The sequence below is a fragment of the Eucalyptus grandis genome, chromosome 11 (assembly GCF_016545825.1).
Source record: "Eucalyptus grandis isolate ANBG69807.140 chromosome 11, ASM1654582v1, whole genome shotgun sequence".
Taxonomy (NCBI): domain Eukaryota; kingdom Viridiplantae; phylum Streptophyta; class Magnoliopsida; order Myrtales; family Myrtaceae; genus Eucalyptus; species Eucalyptus grandis.
In genome coordinates this window covers 24,668,964-24,695,536 of record NC_052622.1, presented here as the reverse complement: position 1 = coordinate 24,695,536, position 26,573 = coordinate 24,668,964, and the positions used below count along the sequence as shown (strand labels likewise).

At 37.4% G+C, this 26,573-nt stretch overlaps 3 protein-coding genes and 1 long non-coding RNA gene across 7 annotated transcripts; 3 read left to right on the top strand and 1 right to left on the bottom strand.

The window, feature by feature from the left end:
• The first annotated feature begins 9,791 nt into the window (after window positions 1–9,791).
• On the top strand, window positions 9,792–16,706 carry LOC104427525 (disease resistance protein RPV1-like). Of its 2 annotated transcripts, XR_005547378.1 has the most exons (5): window positions 9,792–10,711; window positions 10,834–11,932; window positions 14,754–15,053; window positions 15,147–16,511; window positions 16,620–16,706. XR_005547378.1 is itself a non-coding variant. In XM_010040604.3 (4 exons), the coding sequence occupies exons 2-4, from the start codon at window positions 11,672–11,674 to the stop codon at window positions 16,290–16,292; spliced, it is 1,707 nt and encodes a 568-aa protein (XP_010038906.2). In that variant the 5' UTR covers window positions 9,792–10,711; window positions 10,834–11,671; the 3' UTR covers window positions 16,293–16,700. The 2 variants fall into 2 exon arrangements, 1 of the variants encoding a protein (XP_010038906.2); XM_010040604.3 differs by having other exon boundaries at window positions 15,147–16,700.
• On the top strand, window positions 10,011–10,987 carry LOC104438878 (TMV resistance protein N-like). Its single transcript, XM_039305209.1, has 2 exons — window positions 10,011–10,711; window positions 10,834–10,987. The coding sequence occupies exons 1-2, from the start codon at window positions 10,011–10,013 to the stop codon at window positions 10,985–10,987; spliced, it is 855 nt and encodes a 284-aa protein (XP_039161143.1).
• Window positions 16,707–16,710: 4 nt separating the features above from the next.
• Window positions 16,711–18,548, top strand: LOC120289410. Its single transcript, XR_005547379.1, has 2 exons — window positions 16,711–17,196; window positions 18,225–18,548. It is a non-coding gene; the product is annotated as an uncharacterized LOC120289410 (long non-coding RNA).
• Window positions 18,549–20,158: 1,610 nt separating this feature from the next.
• Window positions 20,159–22,154, bottom strand: LOC104425521 (DNA repair protein RAD51 homolog 4). 3 transcript variants are annotated; one of them, XM_039304266.1, is made up of 6 exons: window positions 21,862–22,154; window positions 21,452–21,531; window positions 21,031–21,145; window positions 20,891–20,936; window positions 20,454–20,523; window positions 20,159–20,340 (listed from the first exon to the last, which is right to left on the bottom strand). In XM_039304266.1, exons 1-5 carry the CDS (start codon window positions 21,917–21,919, stop codon window positions 20,481–20,483), a joined length of 342 nt encoding a protein of 113 aa, XP_039160200.1. In that variant the 5' UTR covers window positions 21,920–22,154; the 3' UTR covers window positions 20,159–20,340; window positions 20,454–20,480. The 3 variants fall into 3 exon arrangements, with proteins under 3 accessions (XP_039160200.1, XP_039160198.1, XP_039160199.1); XM_039304264.1 differs by having other exon boundaries at window positions 20,159–20,936; XM_039304265.1 differs by having other exon boundaries at window positions 20,159–20,936; window positions 21,031–21,133.
• Between the last annotated feature and the right edge of the window lie 4,419 nt (window positions 22,155–26,573).

Below are 26,573 nucleotides of genomic sequence, written 5' to 3'. Positions count from 1 at the left end.
TCCAATGGACGCACAAAATCCTGTCTGTGAGCATCCATGATATATATTGAAATTCCTTTTCCTTCCTCACCCTTGCGTATCATGCATTTGTAAGCCAATTTTTCTTTATTTCCTGTTTCTTTTCTTTTCCAGCTCACATATGAAATCTACCATGAAATATTTCTTGTCTTGAAACATTGAATATATCACTCAAGATATGCCCCACGTGCGATATCCCCTCTTGATATTTCATCCTTAAACTTCCAATCTTCAGTAAATATATCACTCAATGTATAAATCGCGTGAATATATGATATATTTACCGAATATTAGAAGAATAATATGAATTATTTCTGAAAATACTGAATTGTCAACTTGTAAAAATGAAGCTCATCCGCCAATGAGTGATAAACAAATGAATAAGTGCAACTGAAATTATATGCTATGCAATTAATATTTTTTCAAGGATAAAATTAACCCCTAATTTTTTAATGCAATAAATGACTAAACGGGTCGCCTAAATTTAGATGTCAACAATACCCCTAAACTTATGTCTTTTCCCCTCCGGATGGAAAAAGTAGTTCGTGGCAACCATCACAAGCAAATTTGATTTATAATTGTCTCAAAGTAATACTTTTGAAGAATGATTTGCTTCCTTCTTTTAAATCTATTTTGTTCTGTTAACTCCCTTATGCAAAGTCTTTCTATTTCATATTATCCATGAGGATCCTCAACTTAAAGAACAATTGCTTCAAATATATACTCTTTAGGAAATCCCTTAAATTTCAGTTATCTTAGTCCCTTTACGATTCTCTTCATGTTAAATTGTTAGCATGTTTTTGATAGAGTGCTATATTTCTTCACAAGATTCCCTAGCCATTTTGGATTCCTAGCTCAAATTTACATGTCAAATTCGACCAAGGGTTGAAATGTTGATCAAATTCATCCTGTCTGAAAAATTATCTTCTAATTTTATGTTATGTTCATTCAAGCATTAGATTTTTTATGCCATGTAAGGTGTTGATGCTTGCTCCGGATCTTCGAAATAGCAAGATATACTATATCATGCTAACTAGGATAAAAGAAGGGATGGCATTTTGATATGGGACATTTAAACTAAAAAGAATTACATGTGCAGGTGGTTCTGATGGGAGATATGAATGAAGTGACTATGTAAAATGGACTATTTGTTTTGTCACCAGGATGAACGCATAGCTGGACGATGTAATTGCTTTGTGAGAGTTTTGGTGTCAAGACTACTCTGGAAAGATGGAGATTCCTCACGAGCACATTATGGCATTGGGGATTCCTCACGAGCACATTATGGCATTGGGGATTTGGAAAACTTGAAAATTTTGAATTTTGCTTACAATAAAAAATTGAGTAGTTTACCCAATACTATTAGCAAGTTGGACAAACTTGAAGTGTTACTTGCCTCATTTTGCCGGAGTCTGGGAGAAGAAGTTTCTATATATGGGTTGTCTTCATTGGAGATCCTTCAATTAAGTTACACGTGCATTCTAGCTTCCCCAAAGCAATTGCAAAGCTTTCTTGTCTCGAAGAACTTGATTTGAAGGATTGCAGCATGATGCCAATATAAAAGATCTAGTAAACACCTGTCATCTTCGCACATTGCCTCAACTTTTTGACCTAATCTATCTAAAGTAGCTCAATTTTCTTGATTGCAAATTGCTGGAATCTATGCCAGAGCTTCCCTCAAGAATATTGAAACTCTATATCTCTGAGTGTTATAAGTTGAAAGACTTGCTAAGTTTGTCGAGTTTGGAACTCTTGCCAGAATTATGAGTCAAAGTGTTCCAAGAGCTGACAGAAATCAAGGGTATGGAAGGATTAAAATCCTTAAAAAGGCTATATATAAATGAATGCAACAAGTTGTCCAACCTAGACTGCCTTGAACATTTGGAGTCTTTGAAATGCTTGGGATTGGGGATGGACTTAGCCAAATGCAGGGGGTTGTTCGGATATCTACAGTTAGATGCTCCACTAGTGAATGATGATCTATTTCAAGGCCTTGACAAATTGAAAAAATTGGAAGAGCTGACAATATATCGCTGCCAGTCCCTTAAAGACCAGACCTTTCACATTTAACACGTCTGAAGCTATTGATGCTCACGATTGTTACAATCTAATTGAGATTAAAAGGTTGAAAAACTTGGAAAGATTTGATATCGAGGGTGCAACTTATCGGAATTTTATATGTTCATGGCGCTCCTATGGCAGAGAAAACTCGGTTCATGAAAAAAAAAAATGCTCTGATCAATCGATCACTTTGGCCACGAAGTCAGAACGATTCACGATTCCCATCAAAGGTAAAATAAAGCAGGTGACACTATTCATTGTCGAGATGTATTGCCAATTTCATCAGCATTGCATATGCATTGTACTTTTGTCTTTGAATAATTTGAGGTAAGGAGACGCTGGTCGTGGAAGTTAGACACAATGCTTCATGGGTAATAGTCATCCCTGGATCATTGGAAGCGTTAAGATGGGTCACACGGTGCCTCATCAAGTAATAGTAAAGTTAGCAGAAGACATTATCTAGATATAAAGCTCTGTAAGTAGGATTCTCTACTATGCTTTTTTGGTCTCAATTTTGGCCAAAGAAAACGTCATTTCATGCCCTGCACCACATGGGTTTGGTACTATTCCAAATCAGATAACCAATGAGAGTATCCAACTTTGAGCTATGTGCATTGCAAAAATTATGTCATGTTTTCATATTTTTAGTTAAGAAAAATGAAGCCATTTATGGTTTCATATGAAAAATGTCTTAAGGTGAACTTGGAGTGAAATTAGTTCTGAAAGTAGATATCATTTATCATCCATTGTTGTTGGACACAAAAGTATGGTGATGGTAACACAAAAATTATAATGAGTAACTTGGGACATACTGATTTGAAAGTGCGGTATAAATATTAATAGACATATAAAATATATGTCACCCAACTGTCAGACATATTCTCTATGATCGATAGAAGCTTACAAATACTATTATGATTTTTTTTTCTCACATGACATGCAAAAACACTTGGAACGAAGTGGACTCTTTTTATTTCTTTCCCACGCTGATGAGTCAACTCTTTCTTTTTCTCCTCAATTTGGAGCCTGCAAACTTTGAAAGAGCCTCAGCTTTCATGCATGACTTTAATAGCTCCCCATCTTCATGTTCTTGCAAAAGCATCTATCTATCATACACCTCCCACATAGCTCCCTCCCATTATTACCCTTGCTATTTCCTACACATCAGCCTCAACAACGAAAATAATTTTCTGATAATTATTTTCGTCGAAGACAAAAATTATGGTATCTCTTCTGTGTTGGTCGCCTCCTTTCAAAAATTGCAAATTGGCACAAGAAAATTTATAAATGAGGGGAACATGAGGTCACATAATAAAAACTGTTTATCATCAAAAAATAGCGAAGACCAATATTACTTGGAACGGTCGGCCAAAAGTCAAGGCAGAGACGCAAGAACATTTCTTTCCCTCACATATGGACGAGCCAGCTCTCTTTTTCTTTCTATTAGCGAAGCTTTGCATGCTGAAGCTTTCTATTGCCCTATTTATAGGCACCAGTCTACTGCTGTAGGAACGTTAGCTATTGGAACGAAATTTTTCGAAATGTGTAGCCAAAATTCCTGAACACAAGAGTCGCACGTTTAGCCACGAAGATTGAAGCCCATAAATTTTGAAAGGCAAAATCCTAAACTTTATGAACCTCAGCTTCACGTACGACATCAAGAGCTCCTCGTCTTCTATTTTCTTGTGAAAGCATTTATTGTATGTCTACCAAATAGTTCCCTGCCATTAGCTTACTATTCGCTGCCCGGTAGCCCACAGATCCAATGATGCCCCGCCGCATGGTTCATTTAGAGGACAAAAACTTCGCGCGGACGTTTCTACGAACGTACTGATTGTGTAAGCTTCTCCTTTTTCCTTTGGACTAGCAACCAGGGCTTTTTCACGTTGACCCTAAAAAGTAGAGGTCCATGATGGCCTTTGGAGACTCGGAAAGGAAGAGCAATTGGGACGAAAGATAAATAATTGATGAATGCTTTTCCATAGTATGATGGTGATTGTCGTCTCTATCTTATCCCCTGTTCCATTGGAAAGTTTGGTATAATCGATTGAATTTAGGATGCATTTGATTGAATTTTTGAAAAAAATATAAAAGACTTTATATTAAAGGGATCTTTCAAAACATAAATTGTGTTTGATAAATTATAATCTAAAGGCCCATTGTAAAGTACTTTTGAGTAAAATAGTGTTTGAACAAATTATATTTATAAAAGACTTTTATTATTTAAAAAAGCTGGCCGATGAAGGGTAGCAGCCACCGACGATCTAAATCTATCGTCAGCAGCCGTCGTCTAAGGTTGTTGGACCTCAAGCGACCCCTAAAGACCATAGGTGAGGACTGCTTGAGGTTGGGGGACACCTAAGACCCAGCCAAAACCTTCGCCTAAGGTCGCGCAGTCTTGTTCAGGGTTGCCTGTGATTGGGCAACCCTTAATGCAGGTGGCCCTCGTCGAGGCCACACAACCTTGGCGAGGGTCTCCCGAGTCACACGACCCCCGATGAGGGCCACCTATGGTTGGGTGACTCCTAGCGACGGTCGTGCGACCTCAAGCAAGGGTCACCCTTGCGAGGGGTTGCGTGGCCTAGATAGCGCGAGGGATCGCAAGATGTGACCTTCGGTGATGGTCACCACTAACCTCTCTCTTGCCACTCGTCGACCCCCCTGCAACCCTATGTGACCCCGCCGGCTGCCTCTTAATGGAGAATATGCATAATCAAATAACAAGGGCAAAATCGGAAAATAAATAGTTAAGGATAATTTTGGAAGAAGTTTTTTTATTAGCCTACCCAAATTTGTATGCCAAGAAGGCCGAAAGCCCTAAGCACCCCAAGACCACTCTAGGCTTTTAGCCTTTAGAAGGCCAACTTTCCCTTAATGGAGTTTGTAAATTTTTTCCTAAATACCCAAATATTGGCCAAAGGGCTTTTGAGTGTCCAAAGCCCATTCCCAATGCAAATTCCAACTATATCCTTAACCTATTATGTACGAGCATTTAGTAAACACTTGAATTCATTTGGGATTTGAAATATAGGAAAAGTTTACATATTGTTAAAAGAGAGAAATTGAGTAAATTTTACGCATTTCTAAAAGGAAAATTTTGCTACTTGAAATTGTGTGTGGATATGTGGTTTCATTTTTTTTTTTTTTTTTCTTTTTGGTTATTTTAAATTGCATATAGCATAGACTTTAGTACTTGACTGATCAAATTCGGGATTTTGATGATGGTGGCAAAGTGTTAGTAGAGTCAGAGATAAGCGTTATCATGACCAAATCTAATTTTCTCGAAGTACTTATTTTGAAAAATAATTCGCTTCCTCGGCTTAAAATATATTTGATTATGTTTATTCCCTTACGCAAATTCTTTCCATTTCATATTATCCATAAGCATGCTCAATTGGAAGAACAATTGCTTCAACTAACCCATATGTTCTCTTCAGCAAATTCTTTAAGTTCAGCTATCTCAGCCCCTTGACAATTCTTTTCATGGTTAATCATTAGTATGTTTTTGATCAACTGTTATATTTTCTTCACAAGATTCCGCAGCTATCTTGGATTCCTTAAACAGATTTATATGTCAAACTTGACCAAGTGCGGAATATCAATCAAATTCATTCTGTCTGGAAAAATCATGTTCTGATTTTATGTTATGTTCATTCAAGCATCAGAATATAGCAGTTGAGGCCCAAAATGTATGTGAAGTTCAAGTTGAGGCACTGGACCAAGGTAGTGCACACAAGCCCCCCAAACAATCACCGTGTAGGTAGGTTTCTTGAAGGTTCACATTCCTTGACCCCAACTAGGGGAAAGATCTCAAGAGATGGTCCACAAAACGCGTATGATGGTCAAGCCACGATGGAGACAAAGCAAAGTGGATCCCCCCTTTGTCATTATCCCCATTAACTCGTGTTTGTACTCCATCCATGCCAGCCACATACCGAGCTTTCATGGATAGTGAGCGTCAGCCCATCCGTACAAATGCATTCCTCATTTTTGCAATGACTCAAAAGAGCAAATCTCACAAAAGCTTCCAATAATTTCAGCAGTAGTGCCATATCGCTACTATTGCATCACGGGTCACTTGCGAAAACAATCTCGGTAGAATATGACAATTTTATCAACTTAATTATACAAAATTTTATGTGAAATATCAATGTGACAACTTAATTATCTTGGATTGTCTAGTGGTTTCCATCAAAAATTGGTCACGAAAACTATATTGGAATATCGCATAAAGGTTTTAAATTAAATTGACTAAATTATAAATTTTAAAACTAAATTGGCATTCATAACTAAAATAAATTTAGGATTAAGTGGACGATTTTCTTGATACAATAATTGGTTTAAAATACGAAAAAACATTCATGAGTATGACGTTTGTGGCATTTGGTATGATGCATGTGATCCTACCTACCCATACTTGTCTTGCTCCCACTTTCTTATCTTTGAGCTATGAGCTTTGCAAAAAATTATGACATGTCTTCAAATTTTTAATTACAAAAAAAATAGAGGTCATTAATGGTTGAAAAATCATTTGGAGGTAACTTGAGGAAATTCGTTCTGAAACTAGATATCATTTGTCATTCATTGTTGTCGAGTACGGAAGCATGGTAATGGCTGTATAAGAAAATTATATGAGTAACTCAGATCGGGACATACTTAATTGAAAACACATTATGAATACTACACACACACAAAATAAAATAAAATTGTCACACAATTGTCACACACATAATTTATAATTAGTGAGAGCTTCTACTTACTATTACAATTTTTTTTCTCACATGACAAGCAAAAACACAGAGCGAACTCTTACATTTCTTTCCTGCATGGATGAGCCAACTCCTTTTTTTTCTCCTCAGTTTTTGGAGCCCGCAAACTTTGAAAGAACCTTAGCTTTCACGGATGACTACAGTAGCTCGTCATCTTCATGTTCTTGCGAAAGCATCTATCTATTGGACGTCTCCCAAATAGTTTTTTTTTTTTTTTTTTGGTAAGACAACGTCTCCCAAATAGTTCCCCGCTACTAACCCCTACTATTTCCTACACAATAGCCTCGATAAGTAGATGCTGATTTCTAATAGTAGTTTTCGTCAAAGACAAGAATTACGGCATCCCTTGTCAATTTTTGCGTGTGCTGCACAGAACTTGAATAAGAGCGGATAAATGAAACGTACTAACTTGGGAAGTGTATTGATTGATGGGGGCTATTTAAGCCTCTTTTCCTTTTCTTTTTTTTTACTTTTGAACGGCCGGAGGCAACCAGTGTTTCACATTGATGCAAAAAAGAAAAGGTTCGTCGCCTTGCAAACTCAGAAAGAATAGGACGGATGAGAAAACCGACAAAGGTCCTTGATTCATGAGATAGAAAGACCAATTTTTCCATTTGCGAAATACAATGATAGAAAAGGCCATCGACTGATGCAGTATAGGGTATAATTACATGTCGTGATGCATTGCTTGGTAACCGTAAATGAAGGGATTCTGGTCCTTCTTCCTTCAAATATAATTGAGATAGGATACCACTTTTGATTTGTAATTAGTGGCCGGCGCCACCACACATCCCCTTCCCGATGTAAAACTAAAGACGTCCTTCCCATTCACACCTCGACTCTATATTCTTCCCTTCTTTCCTATTTTATTCTCTCTTTTTCTTCTTTTTTTTTCAACTTTCTTCTTGCCGTAGTTCTTTCGCACCCAAACACAACCTTTTTATTTCTTCAGGAAAATATACAATTACTTACTCTCTCTTGATCTCAAAAGGAATAGGAGGTTCTTTTGGTAGAAAAGAAAAGGATATTTAACCAAAATAAATTAAAGGAAAAGGAAGGAGAAAAGGGGGCGTTGTGCTTCATGCAGCAATCGTCGAGGCCTTTTCAGTCTCTTAATCCTGAACAGAAGCCTGCACTACTTGCCATATCTCAGCGATTGAGGCGTCATATTATTTCCGATAATAATTTTTTCTCATGTTCAGTGGTAGTTAATCTACTGCTCGGAGGTTATCACTACTCCACTTACAGCTCCATGAGGGAAAGTGTAGCCAAAATTTCCTAAACAAAAAATTCATTGAAGCCCACAATTTTGAAAGACAAAATCCTTAACTTTTGGAGCCTTAGCATCCCAAATAGTTCCCTATTGTTAGACTTACAAAAACATTGATTTATCGATCCAATGATGCCCCTGCTACACAGAAGTTCAATCGAGAGGAAATAAGGCTTCACAGACGAAACTTCACACAGACGTTCCTGGGAACGTAGTGGTTGCATTTGTGCTTTAAAGTTCTTTGCTTTTTCTTTTGGGCCGATAATGGCGTTTCACATGGACAATGAAAAGGAAGAGGTTCATGACGGCCTTTGAGACTCAGAAAGAAGAGTGGTGGGGCTAGTTGAGAAAAATAATTGGTGAATACTTTCTAGTAACACAAGGGTGGTTGTCGTCTCAAAATCGATAGTGCTAATGTCATTTGGGCCAAAAAATCAAAGAAAAGTAAGAAAGAACATGAGTGTTCAATAGTTACGTTTATTATCTTTTGTCATTTGCCGAACTTCATAAGTTATTTAAAAGTAAATTTTGTTGATGTGCTTGCACACAGAGAGAGAGAGAGAGAGCATAATTTCTTAGAGATATGAATTAAGCTTATAAAATGAAACATGTTTCATATATAGATATAAAATAGATACAGTGGATATATCTTATCAGATAAATGTAAAAGTGATTTTCCATAACACTTACTTTCAATGGGTAATTAACAGATGACACTTTCATGAGGGATGTCTATCTTAACTTATTTTTGGACAATTCTCCTTTTATTTTTCCATTTTAATAGAACTAAATATTTTTTGGCTTTAATTCAAGGAGCGTATAATTACTCTCAATATTGTGGAAATCTCTTATTCTAATGAAGATAAAGTAGAGGGTTAATACCCTGAATAACCGCAAACTGGTACACTTGTGATAAATTTACCTCAAACTATTTTTTTTACCACCAAAAACCCTAATAGTATACCTTTGACAAATTTACCACAAACTGGTACACTTGTGACAAATTTACCCTATGTTAGTTTTTATTATTTTTATTCTCAAATTATTAAGTTAAATGACACGCAACGGTTGACCAAGATATACCAATTTAGGATTTTATGCTCCGTTTGTCATAGTTTACAATTTTTGTGATTTTTTTGTGGTATTAATCCAATTTAGCAAAGGGTATATTTGTCACAAATTTACCATTTTGGAGTTTTTTGCAGTCGAATAAATTAGTTTGGGGGTAAATTTGTTATAAATATACCCAGGTTTAGGGTTTTTTATAGTCGATCGGGGTAAATTTGTCACGCAGGTATACCAGTTTGGGGTTTTTCATGGTTAAAAAAATAGTTTGGGGTATTTTGTCACAAGTGTACCAGTTTTGGGTTTTTCAAGGTATTAACCCTAAAGTATATTTCTTGAATAATTAATTTTTGTGATCACGGTAATATAATTATAGTGGCAATATAGCTAATACGTTCCTTCATTTTCTTTTCTTTTTTTTTTCATAATGGGGGCAGTTGCCAAGGCCAGCAGGGAGCAGACGTCGAGGGCAAGGAGTGAGGAGTGAGGACCACAAGAACTGATTTTAGTCAATTAACAATTTAAATTTTTTTAGTCAAAATTCGAACAGGTCTCTGGATCCCAATATGAACACGTGAAATATATGAAACGACAATCCTGCTTCGTCTTCCAGCCTTGTCTCTGCTTTGCCTTCTTCCTCTTTACCAGCTCGAGTACGCTTCCAAGCTGAGGCCCTAGCAGTCGAACGGAGCCATCTTCCTGGTTGACAAGCAAACCACTGTACTCACCCCCTTCTTCCAGCACCTCAAAAACTATCCACAACAGCCGAGTCTCAGAGAGAGAGAGAGAGAGAGAGAGAGAGAGAGAGAGAGAGAGAGAGAGCTGCAATGGGAAATTATTCCTCAAAGCAACAACGCAAGCGTGTTAGAGACACCGATGCTTCGAGTCCGACCATTTCGAAGAAACAGAGACACGAAAAATTGGTTGAATTACAGTCAGAGCAGTGCGAGAGCGAATCGCCTCTTCTTCTTCCCTTTTCGGACTCTTTGGAGAAGATCGATGTGCCATCAGCATCCGAAGCAAATTTTAACCTACCTGCTCCATCCACCTCTGAGAATGGAAACAATTACTACGTATTCTTGAGCTTTAGAGGGTCTGATACTCGGAAAGGCTTCGTCGATCACCTCTACCAAAGACTCAAAGCTGTGGGCCTGAGGTGCCATGCAAACCCTGTCTTTAGAGATGATGAGGACCTCCCCTTCGCCGAGAATATTGGTGAAAATCTCATTAGTGCAATCGAGCGCTCTAAAGTTTCAATCCCAATCATCTCGGAAAATTATGCTAATAGCAAATGGTGCCTCCGCGAGCTCATCCATATAATGAAGTGCAAGGAAAGCAGAGGACAAATGGTCTTGCCCGTGCTTTACAAGGTGACACCCAAGGACGTGCGACAGCTAGAGGGGAGCTTTGGAAAGGCCTTCAAATCCTGTAAGGATAAATTTGAGGAGGAGGTCAAGCAACAGGGGCCACTAGCTCTCAGAAAGGCAGTTGATCTTAGAGTATTCGAATCAGAGAAATTTGCTGATGGGTACCTCGTTTACCTTCTTTTAACAGATCCTTGTCGGAAGAACTTTTCTATTTATCATCTTTAATCTATGTTTTGTGGAGCCATTAATAAGTTCTTATGTGTTGTGTTGTGTTGTTTGACAGGCGTGAAGGGGAGTTGATAAATGAACTCGTAGAAATAATATTGCATAAGCAACAACATGATTTTCAACCACATCTTCCCGTAAACTTGGTTGCAATCGAGGATCATGTGGCTAAGGTTATGGAATTGGTGGATCTTGCTTGCCGTGACACTTGAATTATTGGGATTTGGGGGATAGGTGGCATCGGTAAGACAACTCTGGCTACGATCATCTATAAAATGCTTTTTGACAAATTTAAGTGCCGGAGTTTTCTTAAGGATATTAGAGAAACAATTAATCGCGAAGGTGTCAAATGTGTCCAATCTCTACTGCTCTCAAATATAAGGAAAGGTCATAAAAGTACAGTGCATGATCTCGAGATGGGGATTAATATGATCCGATTAAGTTGTGAAAAAAAGAAGGTTCTTATTCTTCTTGACGATGTGGATCATCCAAACCACCTCAATAATTTGATTGGAGGTTGTAAATTCTCGTTAGGAAGTAGGATCATTTTCACATCTCGACATAAGGCCATTAATTGTCAAGATAAGGCCTTGTTGGAGTCTACATACTGGTATGAACTCCAAAAAATGAATATTGAAAACTCTTTGCTTCTGTTTAGCATACATGCCTTTGAAAAGAAACCACCTCCAAAACAACTAGCGACTCTTTCTCGTGATATTGTTACCATCATAGGAGGGCTTCCCTTAGCTCTCACGGTTATAGGTTCACGCCTCAAAGGAGAAGAAGATCAAGGAATATGGGGAGAAATGCTAGAGAAATTGAGGAATGTGCCTGATGAGGAGGTACAATAGCAGTTGAGGATAAGCTATGATTTATTAGAAGATGTGGTTAAGAAAATGTTTCTAGACATAGCATGTGTTTTCATTGGAATTGACAAAAGAATTGCCCCCTACCTATGGGATCACAAATTATGTCCAAGAATTGGATTGAAAAAGCTGATTGACCGCTCATTAATATATGTTGATTATGACAATAAGTTGAGAATGCATGATGACTTAAGAGATTTAGGCAGAGCTATCGCCCGTCCAGCAAATAAGAAGCTTTGGGATTGTAGCAGACTATGGGACAAGGAAGCCATGATAGTTCTAAGGCGCAAGGTAACAATTACGTCTACTTTTGCCTATTCCATGTCCTTTAATGGTAGCACCTGAAATAACTATTATTGTTCTTTTTCTCTATATCTTTGACCATTCTCAGTATGTTTTTAGCATTTTCTTGGTAAAAGCTACATCCAGTTTTGGCCTTTTATTTATAAAAACTTTGCACTCGTGACAATGAGACTCAGAAAATGGCTATTGACATTTTTTTAGCATGTATGTTACTCCTTCTTACCATATTGCTTGTTGAAACGCACAGGTTTGAAAATTTACTTTATGCCACTTATATATCCAGCTCTAATATGTATATAAGTCATTACAAATTTAACAAAAACTTTACTATCAATCATTACTTTCTTCTTCTTCTTTTTTATACTATCTTCCCAAAATATATCGGAAATTTATTTTTGAAGTACGTTGACATGAAAATAAATACATGGACGTGAAAATAAATGCATGGGTTGATAAATGTTAATTAAGAGTATATAACCACATGCTAAACTATCAAATTTACTTTCTTTTTTTTCATACTTAAATGGATCTGCTTAATTCATGGATCACATATTATCCACCTTTTTCACCCTTGAAATGTACTTCTGTATGATATATGTGATAGTATCCTTCTTAAGAATATAATGCATTATCTCATCTTTAATTTTCAACTGTGAATAGGTGCAATTTGCTCGAGTGCAGGTCCTACTTTATGACAACAAAAATAAAGCTTTTAGTTGAATTATTTGCACCGCATGACTATACTTAAGATTTTGTTCAATTCGAAGTAATAAAATCTTATGCAGTGGTTTCATTTGTACAAGGAATTTTTACAATTTCTTTTGCTAGGATTTGCTATGCATGTTCACAATTTAAATCCAATATTATAGTGTCAATGCTTAAGTGCATGTCTTAACAAAAAGAAAATTGAAAATTTAGTCTAAATTGTATGACTCAGTGAATGTCATTAACGTAATTGAAGAAACACCTTGAAATATATCAATTTTTAGAATAATCTAGAGATGCATAATTAGGTTAGTTGATTACCTGAAACAACACTACATAGTTTGATGACTATTACTCGATAATTAATAGAAAATCATTAGTTATCTTGTCAGTTAAAGCACTAGTAAATTTAAAAAATTACATTTAAATTTTCAATTGTGGATTTAGCTTTTCTTTTAGTGTCACTTTTAGTCAAATTAACAAATTGCATAAATTAATAATGGAAGATTGTTCAAGATACATTAATTTATAAAGGAAGTGGCATGGTTAAGGTTTTTTTTTTTTTTTTTAGTTTTTGTTATGAGCTCTGCACGTGTATCATGGAACAATCATGTTCATTGATATGAAAGATGAGAACTTGAAAGATTTCGATATGTGACATAACAGCATAAGGCTACTCTATGCAGTTTTCATAATGATATCCTAGTGTTCGTGCTAGTGGGATCTAGTCATAGGTATTTTGGGCACATCATTCAACATTGTGCAAAACTAAGGAATGGTTATTACAACAGAAGAAACTAAATAACAACTGACATATGATTTTGTACATATTCTTACAAAGTAATTTTCAACCAAAAACTGAAAAGGAAGATCAAATTTAAGAAAGTAAATGATTGAAGGAAGTAAGTGACGGAATAGTGGAAGGTGAAAGATATAGTATTCTCCTCAATGTATCTGCCTTTGGTGTCATACAATATCCACCTCTATTCTGTAATGAGCGAGCCTTTCCTGGTAGGGATTAGTTGAGCCTTAACGCACCCACACAAACAAGAGAAGAGACAAAAATTTACCGTTAGATATCAACAGTGAAAAAACATATAATTAATTTATCAAATAAGATAACTGGAAGAGCAACAAATAAATGATGCAATGCAAAAAGAGGAAAACGATAATAATTGCTATCCTTTGTTTACTAATTCTTATATTTTTATATGAATGGGTGAATGCAAAAATTCACCAACAAATTCTTAAGATCAAGTCGAATTTTATGATTGAATGGGGCAAATTCAATGATGACTAATTGAGTAGTGTGCTCACCTTAGAGAAAAATCATCCGATCAAATTCAATGTCAATTCGGTTATAAACTTACCAATTTAGCCCTGAATCTTGGCGCGAAATTCCAATGTAGTCCTTCTAATTAATTTTTGTCTCAAATCGTTGACATTGAGGGCCAATAATTTTCAGCCATCCTACATGGCACACTATCACTTCAATGATTTCATATGAAAATTGACCGGAATGACTATATTGAAATTTCATGCAAAAGTCTAGAACTAAGTAGGCAAAATTGATAAGTTTTGGGTTGATTAGACAATTTGTCCCTTGTCTTAGGATTAGTTGTTGAGCTTTGAGCTTGAATATCCAAAAATGAAAAGTCGAGTTCAATAGACCAAATTCTTGTTTCCATCCAGCCGTATGCCAAAACCAATAATATTTTATGAACATGAAGGGAATGAGTTGGCATCTTTTATGAATGCAAAAGTCTGATTAGGTACTTTTTTGTTTTTGAAATGTGTAATAGTTCTCACATATGTCAAAGGGACAATGGTTGTCAATATTATGTATGTTACAAAATTTAATTTCAAAATCTATAAGAAAAATAGGCTAATTTTATATAGGAGTTTCAAATAAAACATAAAAAAATTGGGGCATACGAGTGAAGATCGACATATTACATGATCATATAATTGTAGAAGATTAGATATATTTCTTTTTCCTTATAAGTGTAGACAAAATGCATCAGCCACAATAACATGCAAAGTACACTAACAAAAGGAGGGTGGATGGTATTTACAATCATCAATTTTATTTTATTTTTTGTAGGTGGAAAATGAAAATATTGAGGCACTACGTCTAGACGAAAGGGGCTCCAAAGAGTTCATGAAGCAAGAGAGCTTCAAAAATATGCCTAACTTGAAGTTCCTTCATGTGAAGGATGTGGATTTTGATGGAGATTTTGAAGGATCACTTGCTGAATTAAGATGGTTAAAGTGGGGGAGATGTTGTGACTCTTTCAAGGCGACCAACTTTCATTTGGAGAAATTAGTCATACTTGATTTATCAGGTGATTTCTTTAATGGAAACTATATTAGTGAAAATTGGAGAGGATGGAGTTCAATTAAGGTAAAGATGAAGAAGGCTTTTTATTTTGTTACATTTGATAATAAATCATTCTATATCTAACTACTAATCTTGGAACATGTTTCTTTCTTATAGATGGAGAGGTTGAAAGTTCTCGATCTTTCGCAGTGCTCCAGACTAAAGACCACCCCTAATCTCTCTGCATTTAAAAATTTAGAGATGCTAATTCTCAAAGAGTGTGTTTATTTGGAGGAAATTGACCCTTCCATTAGAGATGTCAAGCGCCTCGTTTCCTTGAACTTGAGCTATTGTAGAAGTCTCAAGAAGTTACCTGAACAACTTGGCGAATTAGAAAATTTGGAGGAACTTGTCGTAAACAAGACTCCAATAAAAGGAATCCCTTCTTCAATTGGAAAGTTAAGAGAGTTGGTTGAGCTGGACTTGTCATATACACGTATAAAAGAATTACCTGAATTTATTGGGCAATTGAACAAATTGAAAATTCTGAAGATTTCTTATAGCGACATAAAAAGGTTACCAAGCTCTATCGGGAAATTGCAAAGCCTCCAAGAGCTCAATGCCTACGGATGCTTTCACTTGGAAGGACAAATTCTCGTTGATAAAGGTGGATTGTCTTCTCTAAAGACCCTTTATTTAAAAGACACCAATATTTCTGGCTTGCCGGAAAACTTAGATCAACTTTCTTCTCTCGAGCACCTCTATTTATATCGCTGTTATGGGCTTCAGTCACTCCCAAAACCTCCTTGTAGCTTGTCATCCCTGTGGCTCACCTGTCGGAGCAATGAGCTGCCATCACTCTCTCACCTGAAGCATTTACAGGAGCTCACCCTTGATTCTTGCATGTCTCTTCAAAGCATCCCAGAGCTTCCCTCTTGCATACGGAAGCTTTGCATTTGGAGATGTCCCAAATTGGATGGACTGAAGCAATTGGATGGATTGGAAGCTTTAAAATCCCTAAGAGAGTTGAGCCTGTCACTATACTCTGATGAAGAGGCAGATAATCTCCATGCGATACGAGGCCTTGAAAAATTGGGATCCCTGGAAGTGGTGGATATCTCTAAGCGCAAGCACATTCAAGAACTAGACCTTTCAAAGTCGGAGCATCTGAAGTGGTTGAATGTTAGAAATTGCAAAAGCTTAGTTGAAATTCGCTGCCCCAGTAAATTCCTAAACCTCTTTGATAGGCGTGGGTGCAAGTCACTCGAGAAATTTCCGGACTTTTTACCACACGACGGCCATTATTTTTTAGGGAAGAAATAGCAAGAAGCTAACCGAGGTTTGCGGGCTATAATCGGATCTTCATGAGGAAGCCAACGAGGTTGCCGAGGACGTGGTGCTATTCTGGGCATTGGGGCAAGAAGAGAAGGAGGGTGGAAATCGAGCACAGAGAGAAGGGGAAGAGATTGAGGGGTCCAGCATCATCTAGTGGTCCGTTTCTATCTTCTTCCGGTGGATGACGATGGGACGACTGATTCAAAAGTAAGATTCATGCTCACATGCTCAGCTAGCTTAGAAATGGATTTTGACTTGTAATCTCACCCACTCACCGATTGCTTTGACCCTTTGTTCTCCACCCTGAAATGGAAGAGAGAGAATGTTGGAGGCGAGGAATCTGGTGAACGATCTTTGTGTTGGGTCTTCATTGCTTCCGGTTGCCATATCTTCAAAGTCAAGACCCTCTTAACATTAATCCACTCTTGTCGCCGATCAATCGGTTTATTCATCGGTTGATTCTTGGCGTGATTGGTGCATGTGCATTCTAGTGATTCGAGGTTTTTAGTCACTATTGTTGGTCTAATTTTGGATGTTCAATGTCTACACACGGAGGAAATGAATTGAGACTAATTCGAGCTTTTCTGCATGTTCAGCGAAGCATGTTTAGTTGTCTTGTTATATTTATCAGCTTGCAATTCCTATTAGGTGTAGAAATCTGCTCAGTTATTCTCTTCTACCAATTTGTTATGGTGTCAATGGTGATGAATTTTCCTTATGTTATCTGAGCGGTCGTAGAGTGGAAATTGACTGCAAAGTTGTCGGAACTAATGTGTACTAACTTTAGGTTGAATGGGAAGATTACCTTGATTGATGAGGTTCTACTTTCACAGCTACATCTTTCTTGTTCTCAGATCTTAAAGCACCTTGAGGGGTGATGAGAAGTGGAAAGGTGAACAATCTCCTGTGACCCATTTGTTTGTACCTATGATCCAAAGTAGCATTTTCTCCATGAGTATGTGAAAATTCCTTCTCATAAAATTCTCCAAGGATGTCTTCACTCATCCCAGTTAGCTAATAACGTAATGAAGTGGTGTTGAAGGCTACTAATTTCACACGGAAAAGGATGCTAATGTCCGAATTGTTGTGATGGTGATATGGCTTGTTCATTTTGTCCTTACCTTTTCTTTGCTAGCTTTCTAGTTGAATGGAATTGCTCCTTATCTCCTTCTGACTGTGGGAAAATGCAAAAGCTTGAGCTGCGATAATAGAAGTCCGTTGGTTTCTTCTTTCACCAGGAGTTATCAGGCTCTGACATTGTGGTGTGTTTGGAAGAACTTTTGCTTTTAACTTTCCTCTATACTATTATTTTTAGCATTTGCAATGCGTCTTTTATTCAATACTCAGTGCTTCAAACCCTTAGAAAGCATAAAACTTTGCCTTTTATGGCCAATTATGGCAAAATAATTCTTGTCTTGCCGACAAGGTCAGGAGGTACATTTTGATTTCTAACGTTGAAACAGAAACACCATTAAATTTGTTCCTATTTCCGTGGTTGGTTTTCATTATGTCATCCTTTGTATGGATCCTCTATAATGTGATGGTCTTGCTTTTTGAAGGTTACAAAGTCGATGCTAGTCGATTGTTGCCCACACTGATGCATAATTCATAGTACAGAGCTAACTGAATTTGACAATAAGTGGCTTTTCTTTTAAGTTAACTGAAGATTTAAGTTCACAAAAAGAACAGAGGATTTCCACTATCTTGTGGATAACAATGTGAGATCCAAACCAGAAGTATGGAGGAAGTCCTTAAATCAACCGTATCGCTTTCATGTTTTTTCGGATAAATATGACAAGCAATCAATGGGTAGCTAGAAAGGTGTTTTGCTTTAAGTCTTTTTATGTTTGAGAGCTGATCTAGATCTCTTAATGCCATCTTTTCTTGAACTAAAGCTCATATCAGAATGTTTTGTTACAGCTGCCACAGAACATAATTGGAAAGCCACTCCTGCAATAACTGTGGTTTTGACCAGAAATTTGCACCATTTTTGGCTAGCTGATGGCAGGGACAAAAAATCTTCAGAGCTTGGGTATTACTTAGCTATTTATGGCACTGAAATGAAGTAGGAGGAGCTGTGCATATGATCATTAATTCTGTGGACAGCTTAATTGGTACCGCATCAGAAGCGAGGACTTCCCACTATAACTGTAATCTTGACATTGGAATAGCTCATTGGCAATATTAAGAGTGCAAATTGACTTGGAAGATACTAGTCATGTTCTTTTATTATTATTTTCACAACAGTTTGATGCACGTCTCTGAATCCTGATGAAAGAAATCATGTTCTTTCATTACAAGTCACGCAAAAAGAATTCCAGAATGATGGAGAACACATATGCCTCATGTAGAATTATGAAGAATATTTGCATGATAGCAGCACAACCGAGAGCTAGTTTTGGAGATCATCTGTGTTTCCTAGTAATTGTAAATATAGCAGGTAAAGTATCATAGTCAGTTAAGAGTACCTACTTGACATTAGTAATTTCAGTTTGGCATGGGGTTGTGTCGATGCCTTATTGTTTCTTGTCTTATTTCAAGTAATCTCAGGGTCGCCTAAGTGAATGCAATGCTTTAGCATCATCTGGCTTGTGATCCTGGTAGGAATGAAAATAGATAAGAATGCCTTTGAAGCACATTGGATGTCATTATACGTCATCAGTCACAGAGAAAGACTCTTCATCCTTGACATCACATGAATATGTTCTTATGCAAACAGAGAGTATTACCTTTTTTCAAGTTCTGTTAAAGTTGGTTTCCTAGAGCATAGGATGTTTATTATGTGATTCTTTCTTTCATTCATGCATAATAAAACAGAACTTCATTCATTGTTAGCAAAAGTTCCACCCAAAAGCTTATGTCCACTAATTAGTTAGAGGTAGACCGCATGTATATAACCCTTATTCATACCCTTTATTCAATCAATGTGGAATAACACTTCTAAGGATTGATCGATCATAGCAAGTACTCATGTTTATGTGGTTTTGATTGCATTTTTAGTGGCTTATGTCCACTTTCTATCATGGATTAATTAGCCATTGAAGGTACCATCATAAGATTATTACTTTTCTCAAATTCAGGACACTGATGTTGAGATGATGAATATCCATGGATCTATATTCCGCTTTCTTTGTCAATTGAAGTGCTAATAGATTGCTCAATTTGATGATGGATTCATGGCCATGATCCAAAAGTAACATCTTCTATAGTGGAAAAACTGGTAGGAATCATGTTGCACTCTTTCTTGTTTTTCATCTTGCCTATATCCATCTCACATGTTCAGACCGTCAGTCAGTGTCTTTAATATGTTTGTTCTTCATTTGGCGATGACAAATTCTCATGCCCCTAAAGCTTTAAATGACCAGGAGCTTCACTGTTGTTTTTGGCAATGATGTGAGATACGAACCAAACATCTGGGGAATGGATGCAACAAGGACATTCTTTAAGCTGATTGCATTGTGTCGTGCTTTGTGAATGGGAGTTGTCTGTCATAGTAATTAAAATAGGCGCTATACTTCACTCCTGGAAGGTTTGAGAGCTGATCTAGATCCGTGAATGTCTATTTTTCTTGAACTCACTTAGTAACTACTCCTTTTTCTTTTTCTTTTTCTTTTTTTGAAGGACAGTAATTTTCCTCAAAATAACCCCACCTATATGTACTGAGTATCCTCAAATTTAAAAATGTCATGACCCAAGTTTCAGAACAAGTCTGGCCTGAAGAAGATATGAAAAACTTAGAAGACCCAATTCCCCAATTAAGATATATATGTTACTGAAGTTGCAGGACTTGATAAGTTGCTGAAGTAGATTACCATTCATTGGCAGCTCATTGAGATACACGAATGGAGCATTAGTTCAGATAAAAGTGAAACATGAAAGTTTTAATAGATATACAACTGTAATGTTCTGAGTAAATTTACCAGAGAGGAGTAGCTCAAGACGTTGAAAAGAGAATAGGCTTACCTGGAATTCTGTAATTCCCTTTCAACATCATATAATTTTTCTAAGTTCCTAATTATTACCGCCTCACTCCAACCTAAAACTCAACGAAAGTTCAAAAAATTTCAAAATTAATTAAGCAAACCTAACAATTAGTGGAGGAGAGAAGATATGATGATAAAAATCAGGTCAACGGAAACTGGGACTCACTAACATCAGGCTCCAATGTTGCTCTGTTCAAGTCAGAAACAAGCTTGCTGATGGAGTCTTTAGTTCCATTCTACATAAAAGAAATGTCAGAAGATGCAACAGTTAGGCTAAAATTAAATGGTACACAGAGAAAATGTGTAGATACCATTGTGGTTAGCATAAAAAGGCAGCTCTCATGAAGTTGACGAAAGAAGAATTTTGAGTTTCCAGAGTTTGCAGTCCCCGCGAATTGCCAATGCAGGCAGATCTAATTGGGACCACTTTCATTATCTTTCTACACCTACATTTTCATCTACCACAAGTTAAATTAGATTGCACAGCTAGATATAACGGGTCTATGTAATGCCATTCAGTTTAGTATATTTAAAAAGCCATCAACCCTCAGTCTACCATCAATTTTCCATTCAAGCCAACAGGATAAGAGAGCAATTACACACTTCCAGTTTCCCCCTGCGAAGTCCGCCTCTAAGTAGAAAGTCCATCCTGATTCAAACAGCCAAAAAGAATGAGTAAGTTCATAAATAGCATCGCTCCCAAAATTCGATGGAACTGAAAGGTATGCTTTGGCGGTGATCACCCTTCGCATCCGGTAGAAAATACATGCTTATCTTTTGAGCATCTTCCATTAGGTCCACTCCATTCAACCATGGTTGGTGCAGGCCATCTATGACAGAGAGGACCTGGTTTATCGCCTTCCCAGGCAGAAAAGCTATTTAAGTGAATAACAAGAAGACCCAGATAATATTTTTTCCTCAAACACGAGGTAGCCCACATCAAAACTTAGCCTATGAATTTCCCCACTCTCTAAATTATTGGTCCATGAGGAGAATCCAGAACGTGCGATAGCTTCAACACATACAAAGTCCACTCCTTAACCGCTAATCCAACACGGGTAATTGAGAGACCTCACTAAATATTAATCCCGAGATAAGAACAAACAGTTCATGGCACCCCATTGCAAAACAGCTTGGAAAGGAAGAATCTGTGAGAAACCTGACCTGCATAAATCTCTCCGACGAGGGTTGTTGCTCCGCGTCCGCCACTAAAGACTGGAGGTCGTGAATGAGAAAATCTTGTACTGAGGCAAAGAAAAAAAAAACCCATCCAGAGAGAGAGTCAAAATTCGGTGAATTGTGAACCAGTAAATCCTCTCATCTCCCTATGCTTTCCTCAAATTGAAATTAGGAAATCAAGAATTCCATTTAGAATTCTGATTTTCAGACCGCAAGTGCTAAGATTCTTGACTTGATTACGAAAAATTCCAGTGAATTAGGACCAATGCGTAAAGAAGACGAAGCCCCACGCCACGAGCGAATCAAAGGAGGAGCAGCAAAGCCCCACGCGAGCACCCACACATTTTGATGAACATTGAATAGAACCCAGAATGCGAGAGAGATCGAATACGCACCCGACAAAGGTGCTACAGCTTCGGATTGAGTAAGGAAGTTGTTCTCCGAATCGACCATGGGAGGGGGGCCTCCTCCTCCTGCTACAAAGCAAGGGACTTAGCTCTGCAAAACCATAGAATGCAAGGAGCGAAGAAGAGGGCAGCGGCAGAATTGACGAGAGGGCACAGTCGTCAACAGCGGCGGCGGCAGCAATGGCGGCGACCGCGCAGCGGCAGCAACGACGGTAGAGTCAATGACCGGAGAAGGCGTGGCGTCTTGTATCCTGTTTGGGTTTGGAACTTTGGGTGAGAGGAGAATTGTTTCAAACACACGAAGTTAATAATGTGTTTGGAACCGAACAATATTTCGACCCTAATCCAATCCAAAACATGTTTGTTTTCTTGTTTCATAACAATTACCCGAACAATTTTAAGACCTGAAACATGTACTCAACTTATTTTGTGTTTGGGTTGTGTTCGGGTCGGGTTGGGTTGAGTTTTTGGACACCCCTACCAGCAATTTGGAAATGTTTAACATCTATGATTGCCCAAGCTTCATGGCTATACCCAAATGGCTGCCCAATCATACAAGTCTCAAGGAAATTCACTTGATTCAATGTCACAACTTATCGTCCATGCCACAAGGAATCCAATTCCTCACTGCCCTTAAAGAATTACACATCTAACATTGTGGTGAATTGAGCGAGAGATGTCAACAAACAACTGGCGAGGACTAGTCCAAAATTGCTCACGTTCCTCGAGCTGTACTTGACCATAAACGGGTACAATGGACGGAGTGGTAGGTACAATCAGCCTCATTCTTCATTTCTTCTTCGTGTACATTGTTTCCTGACTTCCTCGCTTGACAAAACTTAGGATTGGAGAATAATGCATTTTGCACGTTCATAATATTGTTAGCTTAGCTATATATTTGGACAACTTTTGACAAATCTCAATTTCCAAGTTTCCCGTGCCATATTGAAATTGAGATTTGATTCCCTATGATGAAATATCGTTTTCTATTTTAACTGGAAAATTGGAATCTAAGGTAATGAAGTATACTTTTTCTTTTGATGATTATTAGTTTAGAACGATGAAAATTTTCCGGATTCACTACTTCAGTACAATCAGCACTTTGTTAAAAAATAATGTGAACCATCAAACATTGTGCACAACATATAAAAAGTACGGTTCCATGTGTTATTTCGCATGCATACCTCTTCGGAGTCATGATTCTATTATTTAAAAAAAAATTGAGAAAAACTTTTAAGAGCCAAAGTTTTCACATATTTTTATACGAAACAAAATCTACATTAGCTTTTACCGAAGGAATCTTACATCCATATATAAGTTGATTTTCATATCTATTGAAAAATATATGGGTAAAAAGAATATTCAACAATGACAAATTCGCATGATATTATTATGTTATAAATGCGTCAAGTTCATTCTTTTCTTATTTTTTTTCCTTTTCTTTCGAGCGCAGATAAACTTCCATGGTTTATTTGCCACGCTACGTGAATCTCTGGAATTTGAATGTGTACTCAGCTATTCCTTCATGAACAAAATGATTTTGAGATTGTGCTTATTACTTTCTTTCCTTTAATAAGTGTCGTCCTTTAATATTTGCTTGTGTTTGTATGGTAAATTTCTCTATTGACAAAATACCTTATTCGCATTGCATGCTATCTCTATTTGAATTTGTTGGAACAATATTTATCTCTCATTTATGGACAATGAATGAAATCGTGCCGCATAAATTAGTGCCAGTTACTAGATCTTTTAGAATTGCTCTTGTTGAAGAGTTTCCTAGGATAATGCATTTAAAACCATATCCTTTTCGTTTTTAATTTGTCTTACTTCGCTTCTGCATGGGAAGATCTTGTTTTTCTTTTCCTTCTGCTCCTAAGAGTGGACTTATGAATATGAATGCAACAAATGCTAATTACATGAGCAAAAGTTATTATTATTTATGTGGATACATAAATTTTACCATTTGTTTTTGTGACCTTTAGACCACTCACGCTAATACCCTGCATAAACCCCTCCCCTTCGTGAGGGGGAGAGGGCCCAAAGCCAGCAACGCCACCTAGGTGGGTGGTTTTTTTATTTAGAACTTAATGGCATAGAAAATCATGGATTAGTCTCTTAAAAAAAGAAAGTAAAAATAAAATAAATAATTTTTGTTAAATTGCATCACTTTTCATTAAATTGCATGGCATATAGATATAAGGACCATTTGCATTGCTGATATTAAAATTAAAATAAAATTATTTTTTTAAAAAAAGCAAGATCGGGCTAGGAAGGCCGTCCCTTTTTTTCTTTCATGTTCTTCCTCTTTCCCCTTGACCCGCCCGAGGACTTCTTCCCTCCTCCTCCTCCCTCAGCATCGCATGCAGTTTGCGTAAAGGGAGAGAGGAGGTACAAGGGCAGAACCTCAGCGATGACCAAGGCAAGCAGTCGGGGGCTAGGCTAGCAGGACAAATGGCGGTGACGGGGGCCATGCGCACCTACCGGCCAGGCTTAAGAGGAGAGAGGAGGATTCAATTCAAGGGGGTCTTCGAATAGAGGGAGAGAGAGACCAAGAGAGAGCGAGGAGTGAGGCCACGAGTGAAGGGCCTCCTCCTCTGGTAGCCACCATGCCTGGACTTTGGCCACCAACCCTCGCCGACGTGCACTTTTCCTTATGGTAATGGTCAAAGCCGTGCACCGTTCGCCCCCCCCTCGGGGTGAGCCGAGGACCGTCAACCTACCTTCTTTCCCTGCTTTTGCGCTTTTTCTCATGTTTTGCACAACATACTAAGCCCGGGTGTGCGTGTTGGGTTCTCTTATGCTGTCCTTCACCAATGTTGAGCATTCCTTGCCGACTCGTGTTTAACTTTGATCTGGTTTTGAGCCCTATTCTCGTCCGTGGTTTCCTTTCATCTATCGCACACCACATGTTTGACAAAATACCTTTGAGAGTCGATTTAAAATGGTTATGGTTAATTTTGTTAAATTGCTAAAGGGAGGAGATATGAGGCTTAAACTTCATCTCACATACAGAACAACAAAGTCTTTTATAAAAGACAAATACATAAGGTAAAAACACCACTAAAATAGGACCCATAACTACCCATGTTCTACATAAAGCACTTACTCCACCAACACCTAAAAACTAGGACAACTAACACACATTACTCCACTAACTCTAATAACTGAAAAATCAAATCAGCAAAACTTGCAAAAGGAAATAACTATTATTTCAACAATCCCTCCCTTAAACTAATGTTTATTAACATTCAGTTTAAAGCCTTGACTGTTTTCAATGTGCAAACACCTAGTAACCTTCTAAGCTTCACAAATAACTCCATCTTGAGGGCCTTGGTGAATATATCAGCAACTTGATCTTCACTCCTGCAGTAGATTAGATCAATTGTTCCATCATTGCTAAGATCTCTCAAGAAATAAAACTTCACATCAATGTGCTTGCTTCTTCCATGTAACACTAGATTCTTGGAGAGTTTGATTGCTCAGTTGTTGTCACAAAAAAATTTAGTAGCTCCTGGTTGCTTGAATTGCAGCTCCTCAAGAATTCTCCTTAGCCAAATAGCTTGACAAGCACTAGCTGTTACAACAACAAATTCAGCTTCTATACTTGACAATGTGACAATCGGTTGCTTCTTGGATGACCACGAAATAGCACTTGTCTATAACATAAAAGCATAACCCGAAGTGCTTCTCCTATCATCTTGATCTCCTGCATAGTCACTATCAGCAAATCCCAACAAATTGAACTCTTCACCCTTCTTGTAAAATAGCCCAAAGTCTCTAGTTCCTTGCAAATAATGAAGGATTCTCTTGGCAGCTAACAAATGCATTTTTGTAGAATTCTCCATATATCTACTAATTAAACTCACAAAATACATTATGTCTTGTCTTGTTGCAGTTAGATACATCAAACTACCCTTAATTTGTTTATAAAGTGTGATGTCAACCTTCCTCCCTTCATGATCTTTTATAACTTTAAGCCAAATTCAACTGGAGTGTTTACAGGTTTACAATCCTTTATCTAAAACCTGTCCAAAATTTCTTCCACATATTTCTTTTGAGAAATAAAGATCTCATCATCCGATTGTACAACTTCTATACCAAGGAAGTAATTCATCATACCAAGATCAAACATTTCAAACTCATCCATCATAGATTTCTTGAATTATTCAAACATGCCATCACAACTTCCACTAAACATAAGATCGTCAACATACAAGCAGACAATAAGCATTTTCCTTTATCTCCAATCTTGACAAAAAGCGTATGCTCATAAAGACATTTTGAAAAACCAACTTTAAGAAAATAAGTTTCAATACGACTATACCAAGCCCGAGGGGCTTTTTTTAGCCCATAAAGAGCTTTCTTCAATTTATAAACTTTATGCTCATTTCCAATCTTGACATAACTAAGGGGTTGCTCGACAAATACTTGTTCCTCCAAGTACCCATGCAAGAATGCCGTTTTGACATCTAACTGGAAAATAGGCCAAGAATTATGTGCCGCCAATGCAACCACCAATCTGATTGTGTCATGTCTCGTAACTGGAGAAAAAACTTTTGTATAGTCGATCCCATATTGCTGCTTGTATCCCTTGGCTACCAAACGTGCTTTGTATTTGTCAACTTCACCATTTTCTTTTAGTTTTGTTTTAAAGACCCACTTTACACCAATGGTTTTTTGTCCATCTAGAAGATTGGATG